Raw genomic sequence first — 12,876 nt, 5'->3', positions numbered from 1 at the left:
ATATTCACCTTTTATATATTTCAGAATCAGGGGTCTTAGCCCCAACTTTAGCTGGTATAATCAATTCATTATGAGAACAAGCAACACATGAGAATTCTTGAAAAATCTTCTAGTTCTTTAGTATGTGCTTATCTGAATTCTCAAATAGCTCATTTAAAAATGGCAAATGAAAACTTCAAGTTTATCATGTCATGTGCTATCTCTTAGTAAACTTTTGGTTTACTATGGCATAAACTTTTGCTTTAGTAAACTTCTGGTTTACTGTGATACATGATATAGTACAAATTAAAGAATAAGGCGAGTAACTTCTCACATACATATTATTTTACCCCCTATGATTGTGGAAACATGAAGATTATCAATCTTTCAATCATTTGTAGTCTCAATATGATAGCCATTTGTATTAGTAAACTTTAGGTTTACTACAACATATGTTTTGACCATAATCATATAATATGAATGACATATTTGTATATAAGCTCTTCGAGAGCCTTCATTTATTATCCACAATCTAATATTTATCTGGCACTACTGGTGTCATGTATTCTTTAGGCAAACATTTAGCTCTTCAGGAGTTGTTGATACATTTTGTACTATCAAATATTGCTCAGACACTGCTGGTGTCATGAGAAAAAATTACAATCAAATAAACAATGTAAAATAATTGTTTAAGCACACGAAAACTCCTCTTCATAATATTTTTCCACTTCATGAGGCAATTTCAATTGTGTTACTTCTTCAGGAGCAAATTTAAAATACGAAATATTGAGTATATATTCTCTCAATTATATTAACTCTTCTGGAGGTGAATTGTAATGTATTCACATCAAGAGCGCGTTCATATTTACCCGACTTATTAGTATTGTCACATTCACTTCAGGGAATGGATTAATATTATCAAAAGTTCTCATCCTTCAGGAAATCGAACATAATTATCTGAATGCGCATTAATCACATCAAATTGTGATGCCTCAACCTCTTTTAAAATATTTACTACTTCAGGAGCAAATCGAGGCGTGCATTTAATATAGAGAATATTTATGTGGCTTATCTTCAATTGTAACCATAGAAAGCCTAAATTATCACTTCTGGTGATCATAGGCACATACCACTTCTGGTAGTTAACAAAATATAATTACAATGAGATATACGAAATATAACCACTTCTTGTGGTTGTATATTTCTTGCAAACTCTGCTAGAGTTTAAGTTGATCTAATAATGTTATCCATATTCTTCAAAATGACATAAACAAGATATATTATAGTAAACATCATTATCAAATCATAATTTTTCTTTATGTACAACTATTACATAACCATAATATCTATTACAAATAACAAAAATTAAAATATTTACATTTTTACGGATTCACCACCGATTACATGACTTGTTTCTCCTTCTGGGAGTGCCAGGTAATCAGTTACATCCAAATGCATGAAGTCTAAATTATCTTCAGAAATAAAATTTGCTTCAACATTTTTCTTTGTCTTCTTTAGGGAGGCTTGATAAAGCTCAACCAGGTGCTTTGGCGTACGACAGGTACGTGACTAGTGCCCTTTTTCTCCACATCTATAGCATGCATTTTCTGCATTTGGTGCTTGCACCGCTTCATGCTTTTGTTCCTTCCTTTTCCACTGCTGGTGGTGAGGAGTGTTCTTTAGTGCATTATTATTACCATGATTAGAGTTTCTTTCCCGACCACGACCATGACCACGACTGGGGCCACGACCTTTTCCACGTTTAGCCTGGTGGAAGTTCGTCTCATTCACTTCAGGAAATGGACAAGAACCAGTAGGTCGGCTTTCATGATTTTTCATTAATAGCCCATTATGTTGCTCGACTATAAGAAGATGTGAGATAAGTTCAGAATACTTTTTAAATCCCATCTCTCGATATTGCTGCTGCAGGAGCATATTCGAGGCATGAAAAATGGTGAAAGTTTTCTCCAACATATCATGATCAGTAATATTATCACCACATAACTTCAATTGGGAAATAATTCTGAACATAGCAGAATTATACTCACTGATAGATTTAAAATCTTGTAGCCTTAGATGAGTCCAATCATATCGTGCCTGTGGAAGAACGACCATATTCAGGTGGTCATATCTATCTTTCAAATTATTCCACAGTATGACTGAATCTTTAATAGTAAGATATTCCATTTTCAGGCCCTTATCAGGGTGATGGTGTAGGAATATCATTGCTTTGGCACGGTCTTGGTTTGATGCCTGATTTTTGTCTTTGATGGTGTCTGCCAGACCCATCGCATCAAGATGAATTTCAGCATCAAGCACCCAAGACATGTAGCTTTTGCCCGATATATCCAGGGCTACAAATTCAAGTTTGGAAAGATTTGACATTATTTAGGAAAAGAAAGTTCTTACCTCAGATACTTTCAAAATATTTGCTCGAGATGGCAGAGTCTTGTGCTGATAACGTGTTATAAAATAAAGACTATAAAGTAAAGACAAGTATAGAGAGAAACTGATATATTATTCGAATTCAAACTGACGTACATAATGAACTGAAATCTCTTCTATTTATAGAAGAAAGGAAGCTGTTGTGTAAGCTGCTACGCAAGCTGCTGTGTAAGCTTCTACTACAAGCTGCTGTGTAAGCTGCTATTACAAGCTGCTACGCAAGATGCTGTGTAAGCTGCTACTACAAGCTGCTGTGTAAGCTGCTATTACAAGCTGTTGTGTAAGTTGCTACGCAAGCTGCTACTGCAAACTCCTGTGTAAGCTGCTACTATACCAGATATGAATAATCTTCTACTGAGCGCAATGTTTATCCATAACGGAGTATTAAATGGATAAACTTATTATACCCGGTATGGATAATCTTCTACCTAGGGTAATGTTTATCCATAACCGGGTACCGAAGTGATAAGCTTCTTCAGGAAGCTTATTTCCAATAGAGTACTAAATAGATAAACATATTTACGGTGGAGCCCCATATGGATAAGCTTGTTGAGGAAGATTATTTACAACAAATTACTAAATGAACATCCATAATATAATATATTTATAACACAAATCTCTTATACACCGCATAATAAGTTTTTTTGTTCATTATTTTCTTTTATTAATTGTTTGACCTTTTAAATTAGTAAAACTCTCTAGGGCAATCAAGTTTATTCAAATAGGAAACACTCAGAAACTTCCATTCCCGGCGACTGTATTTAAAGCTTATGCTATATAGAGCAAAATTTGACTTTGGTCGGCGCCTTGTACGTACCTCATACTACTCTATTTAGGGCACCCTCACACTGACAAACTCTGATTGTCCTTCCCGCCGCCGCCGCCGCCGGTATATCCACCGTTACCGGTAAGCTTGTCTAAATATTCACCTTCCATGCAGTATTATTTGTATAACTAAAAGTAATTGCATGTATTAGACAGCCATAAACTTATAGTAGAATCTTCCATTATCTAGCAGAATATGTACGTTTTTATATGATGACTGGTTTATTTATGTTAGTCCTGAGCTACAATGCGGTTGTGCTTTAATAAAATTTTAGGTTGTGGAATTGAAGTTTGTGTTTTATAGTTGAAGTTTTACTTTATTGAGCCTAAACGAAGTTTGTTTTTATGGTTTCAGTTATGAGCTATTGAACCTGGTGGAATATAGAGGCATTAATGGCACTTCGTTTCGAGGTGAATTTCTTTGAGTATTTTTATACAAATAGAAGCTGCTAACAGGAGTTAGCATTTGCAAACTGCATTGTGCCTTATGAAATTGGATTCTTAAATATTGATAAATCGAGATACCTCTTAAAATAACAAACTATAGAGTATTGAAATGAAATGGGTAGGAGAGGATGGATATTGAGGATATATATAGCTTATCTCAACTTAGTTTGGGATTGAGGCCTAGTTGTTGTCATATTAAGCTGATGTTGCTTGGTAATAGCAAGTAGCACAAGAACATTATTACCACTTCTATTGTAGTATAATAGATTTTTTGATATGAAAATTTTGATCCATGGTACTCATCAAAACAACGAGTCCCATCATTATGAGTTGTTAAAAATTTCAAGTTGCAAATTTTTGACGTGATAAGAACCTCAGTTAATGAAGGAGGACAAGGAATCTAGTTTGAGTGACACAGCTTTGTCCGAGTATTTTAACCATTTCCAACGAATTTAGGAAAAGATTTATGGCAATTTTACAGATAAGACCAGCTGTAATTTTTAGTTGCAGTTAATATGGCAAAGTGGTGTAACTAGTCTCCCTAAGTTTTCTCTCTTTTACAAAAAATTTAGTGAGGTTTTTCTCTCTTACCCAAAATTTAGCTGTTTGTTACTCCACTAAGGAACTGTGCCTAATCTTTCTGATACCAGATCCTTGGGAGATTTAATCGTGCTCGTGCAGCTCGGCTTATACTCCCTCACTATGAATGCCAGACACCTCTTTTTATGCCTGTTGGCACGCAAGGTAAGAGTATGTTAGGAGTTGATTGACAGGAAGACATCTCTCTCTCTTTTGTTTAATACTAATATTGTAATTGTTTTATCCAGTCTTTAGCCAAGTTCTTTAAATATTTGAGAAACCTTCAAATTAGAGCCAGCAGTCTGTTGATAGCTCTTTGTTATAAGTATGTTGACAGTGTAGAATTTGGTATTAGTCTGTTTTGGTTGATAACGACAGTGAAACCGTTTCATATATGCTCTGGTAGTCGTGTCAAGTCAAAACTATCTCACTTAATTGGGTATTGGGAGGTGCATACTTGGGATTGCTGCATGTGGACATATAGAAGTTAGATTTTGATTTCCTCTATGTTACGCAACGAACAAGATTGATCGGTACTTTTGGTTGGAACAAGACACGATTATATGATAATAATGGAATAGAAGATAAAGACATAGAAATTTACGTGGTTCGCGCAATATGCCTACTTCCCGGTACTTGATATAGTGAAATTGCTCTTCCTTGCCCGTGGTATTTCTGTGTCTCTGTCTTCTATTACTGTTATTATCAAATTTTTGTTTCTAATAAAAAGTATCAGGTGATTCTGTCCACGGCTTAAAACTCTATATATTGTACTCTGTAAATATATAGGTTTACAGACTTCATGATTGAAACTTTTTGTGAGAGTACTTTCTACTGGTCTTCATACTTGTAGAAATAGAAACTATTATTGGTCTTCATATCATTGATGATATGCATTTTTTCTCATTGTCATCCATTTGATTTTTCATCATCACAGGCACTATAAAGGGTTTGACCGCCTGCCAGCTTGAGGATATTGGTTGCCAAATAATCCTCGGAAACACATATCATTTGGCACTACGTCCTACCTCTGAGCTCATCGATGAGTTAGGAGGTCTACATAAGTTCATGAATTGGCCGAGGGCACTACTTACTGACTCTGGGGGCTTTCAAATGGTAGTCTATCACAGTTCTGCTTCCTTAATCTTCGGTTAATTTTTTTTTTTTTGAAACACTATAACCATCAGTATTTAAGATGTACTGAACACATGTTGATCAAAAAGCTATACGCCTTTATGCCCTATTGTGTCGCCTTTATGCTTATGGATTTCATGCACGTCATTCCAATTTTGCAGCCAGTTGTTCAGTGTCTTATGAACAACATGAAATGCTTTATTCTATATGATGTGCTGTTTGACAAATGAGTTTAAAATTTCTGGTTGTAGGTCTCCTTGTTGCATTTGGCTGATATCACTGAGAAGGGTGTCACGTTTCAGGTATTCTTTTTGTGCTCTCTCTTTTACTTTTCATATCCTTATCTCTTATGTTTCATGTGATTTAATTTGTTCCTTTTTGCAGTCACCGGTGGATGGAAAGCCAATGCTCCTTACACCTGAAGAGTCAATACACATCCAAGTAGGTACATTTAGGGGATGTAGATGTTCTGTTATTTATGATCTTGTACTATACTATTTTTTATCTCAATGTCATACTCTAAGCAAGCAGGACGGTATAATAATTCCAAACAGAATGACGATAATATTTCAAAACTGGTGCAATCTTCACATGCATGGTAGATTAGTCATTACAAAATTGTGTCAAAACGTATGTGCTTATATTCTATATCATCTGGTCTCAATATTGCTGCTAATTAGTCATTAATTGCATCATATCTTTTCATCGGCCTGAGATTTATCAGTTTATGTTTCTTGAGTAGCCCTTTATAACTGATTCCGTTGCACTTGCTGACTTGCCCGACCCATTGCAGAACAGAATTGGTGCAGATATTATTATGGCTCTTGATGATGTTGTGAAAACTACTATCACAGGTCCACGAATTGAAGAGGCTATGTATCGAACTCTGCGTTGGATAGATAGGTGCATAGCAGGTAATATGATTGAGCAGCCTGTACATTTTGATGTGGTTATTTATCTTTTACTGAACTTTATGATTAATCACATTCAGTGGGCAAGAGATAATCTCTATAGGATTTGGTTTTAACCAGCTGTAATGTAGGGAATTTCTCTACTTCTTGTTTTGATATTTTGGACTATGTTGCTATGATCCTCCAAAAATGCATTACTTTTGGAGGATCTGAGACACACCAGGCAGCAAGTTTGGAGGATCCGAGCAACATAGGTTTTGGACCAACTTTCTTGCATTTTGTCAATGCCCTTTGTTCCATTTCATGCTAGTTAAACCTCTCAAATAGGCTGCAAATGGCCCTGATCTCCTAAAATTCTGGCAATCTTTCTTTGTGAACCTTCACCACCTTCTTACAAATCAATACCACCGCCATTGGTTTGTAGGATGTCTGCAAACAGTGGTTTGCAAGGCTTACAGTGAGATTGCAAAGCCTAGGAAGAGGGTGGCAGCTTTCAAAAGTTTTGGCTGGAAAGGTGGGAGGTTTTTTTGAGGATGGGAAGCCCAGGAATGAGAGGAATTCGAAAACACTTGAGCTCTTAGCTTTTGGTTAATCTGGCAGACTTCGGTGATGAAAGGATGGGTCTATTGAAATCAGTCTCTCTACCTTCTCAAGATAGGGGTAAGGTTGCGTACACACTACCCTCCCCAGACCCCACTTGTGGAATTACACTGGGTTTATTGTTGTTGTTGTTCGGTGATGAAAGGACTAGATTGACTCACATCTGATGGTAGATGCGATAAGTTAGGTGGTAGAGTTAGATGAAGTTAGTATTGAATGTAAAATAGTCCTCTTACAATATTGAGCGCCATTTGGCATGTTATGCTATCAACTAGCAGTACTTAACAAGGGTTAAGTCCAGTAAACACTTAATTGACAGATAGTTTGAGTAAGGTTCTCAGTGAAACTTCGATTTTGAAGTTTTTCATTGTAGAAGTAGATGCCAACAACAGAAAAGACTGTATAAGAGTTAACTGTTCTCAAAGTTCATTTCAGAATTTCTCTCTTTCTATTGTTAAATGTAGAGTTTCCAAGCTAAAGTTGCTGATGTACTTCTACCAGACTCTCAGTTTGTGTTTTTCATGCTTTCATTTGTTATTGGCAGCTCACAAGAGACCACATGAGCAGAATCTATTTGGCATAGTGCAAGGTGGTTTAGATCCTGTATTAAGGTGACTTACATTGTAACATCCCTGTTGCTTCTGAGATTGCTTTATTGTTTACATAATTACATCTCATTTGACAACTTTCTCGTTTTGTTTGTTGCTATCAGGGATATATGTGTCAGAGGTTTAGTGAAGCGCAATTTGCCTGGGTATGTTTGTAGTTCTGAATATGTACACTATCCTAAACGTTCATCACCTTGTATGTGGAAACTTTAAGTGTATATTTTTACATTCTTAGTTTTGAAAGAATTTCCCAGCAAAGAGAGATTATGATGTCTATCACATGAAGGGACGGGTGGGTGGGGGATGTGCATAATAGCTTGCAATTTCCTATCTTAGTTTCAGTCGAACTACATATATTGAAATGGTTAACTGTTCAGTACATGCAATTTATCAGGGTAATTTGGTGATGGGATAAGGATCCGGATTAGGTGGGACAAAATTTATTATAATATGCTACCTAGTTCCCAGTTTTGTTCTCACTACTTGCTCTTGGGGAAGTGGCAGTGGCTGGGTAGTTATCATGGATAACAAACCTTCTGGATTAGAGCTAAAGATTAAATTCCTTGATAATATATTCTATTTTTTGGGTTTGTTGTTTATGTCTTCGGTTTAGTTCCGTAAGATTGTCCAGGGGCATTTTGGGAATGAAAATTAATTTGGTTGATTATATGGTTCAAGATCTATTGTACCAAACAGAAAGTAGGATTCAATTCTCACTCTAGTTCTGTCGTAAGATCCAGTCTGGAATTGAATTCCTCGAACCAAATAACCTTTAGTAGCTCATTGAAGATTTAATTGCACATGTTGGTTTGAGGTTCTAATTTTGCACCTGTAACTTTAATCTTTTTCTTCATTTTTTCGATAACGGTGGTGCTTGGTCCACTTTAAGCTTCTTGACTCTTCCACCAAATACTCACATCCTTCCACCAGCATAGGTGCCGAAAACTCTATCTATCAAGGCCTAGGCAAATAGGAAAAATCATCTGGCTTTTGGCCTCCATTGGGATTTGAACCCTGGTCTGTCATACTCTTCAATCTTCTTTCACTGCCTGCTAGGCCACACCCTTGGGTGCAATCTTTTTCATCATTTGAGAAGACGATTTTCTTCTGAAAGGATCTTAAGAGACAGTCTTCCTGCCACCTCTTTTCAATTGAAGTTTTAGGTTCCTTGTCCCTTCTTTTTTTGATCCAAAAGATACCACAAGGAATTTACCAAATGCCTTGTGATTCCGAACATAATGCATCCCATCTACTAGTAGGTTGATATGTTTATCCAGTACTGTCAAAGAGTTCCCTAATAAGGACCAGCTCAATTTCTGATCACTGTCACAATTGTCCTGCATTTTTAGCATAGCCATAATGTATCTCATTGTTCTCTTCTCCAGATTGCTCTTTTGAAGAACACTGATTTTCAAACAGCGTTATGACCCTTACCCACAGTGGATCAAGTTGTGTAGCACCATTCTCTATTCTGCAGCATAACTGTTGCACAGATCCCAGTTACTTCGCTAACATTACATCCCATAAAAATCATTGCATGGTATCTGGTTGGGAGGGACTGTGGAGATGAATTTGCTATTCTTGGGTTATCTTTGCATATTGCTATTTGTGCATAATGGATGGAAGCTCCCTTAATTGTCTTTCTAATTGTTTATATATACCCCATGATTTATACATTGGCCATTAGATGCCCTAGGTGCATCTTTGGTAAAGTTCTAAAAGGGAGAGAATATAAGTTTCTTACTAGAGCTCAGAACCAACCCTTTTTGTTTTTTCCTTTTGTATTCTAATTTTGCTGGGTATGATGTGCATTTAGAGTTACAAATAAACTGATTTATATTATGAAGTTCCTCAGTAGAATTAAAGTTGTTATATGCGCTGATCATTTTAAATCCCTCATCTGATAAAATTCCGACTTTCTAGCTGCTATTAAAAAGAAAAAGGACCTCTTTTAACTTATTAGACTCAAAAGCAGCTTATCAGACAAGCCAAACTAGAAGAATTGAGCTTCAACAGTCAACTGAGTGAAATGACCGGGTTTACTTGTGTGACAGCTATGCTATTGGTGGTCTTGCAGGCGGTGAAGATAAAGACTCGTTTTGGCGTGTCGTGGCTCAGTGTACTGCTGCACTACCTGAGCATAAACCACGATATGTCATGGTATATGTCACTTTTATGATGTTCTTTAGTAGATTTAGCATGATGCATCTATTTTCAAATTTTCCAATTATAGATTTGATGCCTTCTGGCTTCTGATATCTCGACTGCTGTAATCCAGGGCGTGGGTTACCCACTAGACATTGTGGTATGCAGTGCTTTAGGTGCTGACATGTATGATTGTGTCTATCCTACTCGTACTGCTCGCTTTGGCACAGCGCTTGTACCTGAGGTAATTTTCTCTGCCCTCTGCCTCCAAATATTCACCACTTAATTGGTTGTGGAAATCACACAGTAAGCATTCTTGTGAAACCAATAGAATACTATTTCTCATACTGCATGATAAGAAATCTATACCTGCTAATATTCTAACCCAACATCAATGTTTTGAGGATTCTTGATCAATAAACATGTTGTGGATCTTATAGTCATATAGTTTATATTGTGCTTGTGCTGCTAAAAAAATATTCTGTTTGTGTACATATAAATAGTCTTTCCTTTTAGTAGGAAAACCATCTTGAGTTGAATTTGTGCATCCTGCTCTTTACATGCTACATTGACTTCCCTCCTTCCATGTGATAGTATTCTTGACTATGCCTCATTTGTCTGTGTTTGTGGAGACTGGTAGTTCATGATTTGAAACTTTAGGATGTTTTAAGAAAAACTATTTTTCCTCTAATTTATCATCTGACTTTATATTTCTCTTGTTGATTTAATGTTTGTTTTATTTCCTGAAATATATTATGTGCCACAAATTTTCCTCGCCATCTGTCATAAACTTGGGCCCTGAAAACCAAACTAGACAATTTATGACGAAAATATCATCCACCACTGATTTTGTAGTGGAATAATGCTTTTGCTTTGGCATGATGCAGGGAGTTCTAAAACTTAAACACAAGGCAATGACAGAGGATATGCGTCCTATTGATCCCACATGTGACTGTATGGTAAATTGAGATAAACGATGCTTGACTAGTGATGGTTTTATTTTCCATTTATACATTGTTTCAAATACCAGTCATCTTTGGACAGGTCTGTAAAAAATATACCAGGGCTTACATTCATTGCCTTGTCACTAAAGATGCCATGGGATCTCAACTTCTGTCATATCACAACTTATACTATATGATGAAGGTACCAAGCACTGAGGTTTGAAAGATATTTTCGTTTGTATATAGCTCAGCCATGACCTTGAGGTATTCAAACTATGCAGCTTAGCAGAAACTTGCACTCATCAATTGTTGAAGGACGGTTTCCAGAGTATGTTCACCTCTAGCTCTGAATAGATTTTCCTCACTATTATCAGATTTCTTGACTTGTCACTTTTATTGCATGTAAAGATGAATCACTATCTATTGCTTCTATTTTCCTGATCATTTGACATATTTGTTTAATTTTGCAGATTTGTTTGCCAGTTTCTGCAGAAAATGGTAATGAATAATCCCACTACAAACAAAATGATTTCAATGACTATGCATTTCTCCTGGTATATCAAAAAAGCAATTGATGGGCACAACTTCTCTTACCTTTATCTGCTATACCACATGCTAAGACCATTATGAAGAGCTCTCTATGTGTTAGATTTTGGTATATTTTTTTCAGTTTAAGGAAATACTTCTCTTTTTATCACAGGTCTTCTTGCTAAACTTACTGAATGATTTTCTGTCACATATCATAATGCACTTGGCTAAGTTTGATCTGATAGGATGCGAAGATGTTTCTGTGTGTTGAAACTTCCTCAATTTAGGAAAGCAATTTCAATTGACACAGACTTGAGAACATGCTCTAACTTATCTTAAATCAAAAGAACAAATATTTCTTTTGCAACGTATTATTATTAGTTTCTTAAGACCGAGAAATCTGTAGGGGGGCAACCCGTAGGACCAATTATAGCCTTCGAAACTCGGGGATAATGGATCTGCTCTTCTAACCTTCTCCACTTAAACGCCAGGCATAGTTCACATGGTGAATGGCTATTTCAACCTTTGTCACTTGAACTAAGCCCTAGGGGCCTCAATGATCTTTTGCAACATTATTCTTGATGATGTTGCTCGGGCTGCAAATTAAGCATCTAAAGACCGGAGGCATTATAAGAGTTCTCACCTTCTTTCCCTTAATAACACCTTTCCTTTGTGGCCCTGGATCAAGAAGAACATTTTTTTCTCCAAGAAGTTAGTTCATGAGACAAGTAGAATCTCTCCATGATCGACCTGTTGACCAAGTCTTCAAGGCATTAATCACATGAATCCTTTTCCTGTGTGGTTTACTGGTTTTGCGTGCGTCTTATATTTGCTAATACAAATATTTATATCTGCGGATTGTGATGACTTCTTAAATTTGACCTCTAGTTCCCCGAAGGTGACGTTCCTGAATGGGTCTGCAATGCCATGGAGGTTGCTGGCATTGATATTTCTTCATGTTGTGATCCGTTTTCATCACTCCCCAGTAAAGTAGAAGATACAGAGGTTGCTGGAATTGACATTTCTTCATGTTGTGCCCCACTTTCATCACTCCCCAGTGAAGTAGAAGATACAGAGGCTGCTGGGACTGACTCTTCTTCATGTTATTCTCCATTTTTGTCGCTCCCCAGTGAAGTAGAAGATACAGAGGTTGCGGAGATTGACACATCTTCATGTTGTGCTCCATCTTTATCGCTCCCGGTAAAGTAGAAGATCCACAAACCCAGAAGTGAAACAGTAATTAAAAACATTTCACAGAGTACAACATAGATATACAGAATTGACGATAAGAGCAGTGTGCATTTTTGTGGTAACATGCTGCTATGCTAGGAGTCACTCAAGAAAATTTTGTAGTGACACAAAATATGAGTTTTTTTTTTTGAACTAGATGTCATTCTTCGTAGCTGAAAGAAAATTTTCCCCATTATATGAAGTTCTTTTTACGTCCTAGAAAATTTTGTATTGAGCTCTGATATATCAAAGGAAAACAAACAACCATTATCTTCAATGCGCCTTCCTGGCTAGCATAATGGATTATTCCTATGTTAAGTATGAAAATCTGTTACATGGAATGTTGTGATTGATAGTATCTGAAATGAGTTTGAAGCCATTCAGTAACAGGAATTCATTCTTGGGTTTTTCAATCTCAGTGATATGATTAGTTAGACTGGACATATTCTTCCATTTATTACATCAAAATCCCTTAGGTTCTTTTTTTCTTCGTCTTTTTTT

General features: G+C 36.3%; 1 protein-coding gene across 2 annotated transcripts; it reads left to right on the top strand.

Annotated features, from left to right (window-relative positions):
• The first annotated feature begins 3,143 nt into the window (after window positions 1-3,143).
• On the top strand, window positions 3,144-12,652 carry LOC107800823 (uncharacterized). 2 transcript variants are annotated; one of them, XM_016624391.2, is made up of 16 exons: window positions 3,144-3,331; window positions 3,605-3,660; window positions 4,347-4,440; window positions 5,213-5,391; window positions 5,661-5,711; window positions 5,794-5,850; window positions 6,203-6,323; window positions 7,465-7,531; window positions 7,633-7,674; window positions 9,583-9,688; window positions 9,807-9,917; window positions 10,561-10,632; window positions 10,718-10,819; window positions 10,899-10,945; window positions 11,088-11,115; window positions 12,034-12,652. In XM_016624391.2, the coding sequence occupies exons 2-16, from the start codon at window positions 3,643-3,645 to the stop codon at window positions 12,352-12,354; spliced, it is 1,416 nt and encodes a 471-aa protein (XP_016479877.2). In that variant the 5' UTR covers window positions 3,144-3,331; window positions 3,605-3,642; the 3' UTR covers window positions 12,355-12,652. The 2 variants fall into 2 exon arrangements, with proteins under 2 accessions (XP_016479877.2, XP_016480514.1); XM_016625028.2 differs by having other exon boundaries at window positions 11,088-11,272; window positions 12,034-12,162.
• The last annotated feature ends 224 nt before the right edge of the window (window positions 12,653-12,876 follow it).

Source organism: Nicotiana tabacum, chromosome 16, assembly GCF_000715075.1.
Source record: "Nicotiana tabacum cultivar K326 chromosome 16, ASM71507v2, whole genome shotgun sequence".
In the NCBI taxonomy this organism is placed as follows: Eukaryota; Viridiplantae; Streptophyta; class Magnoliopsida; order Solanales; family Solanaceae; genus Nicotiana; species Nicotiana tabacum.
This window is presented reverse-complemented; position numbering and strand designations above follow the sequence as displayed.

Bases quoted from the DNA above. Each gene is read 5' to 3' on its own strand.
- LOC107800823 (XM_016624391.2), top strand. The intron at 7,532-7,632 runs GTGACTTACATT...TGTTGCTATCAG, and splicing joins GGTTTAGATCCTGTATTAAG to GGATATATGTGTCAGAGGTT. The intron at 9,689-9,806 runs GTATATGTCACT...GCTGTAATCCAG, and splicing joins ATAAACCACGATATGTCATG to GGCGTGGGTTACCCACTAGA.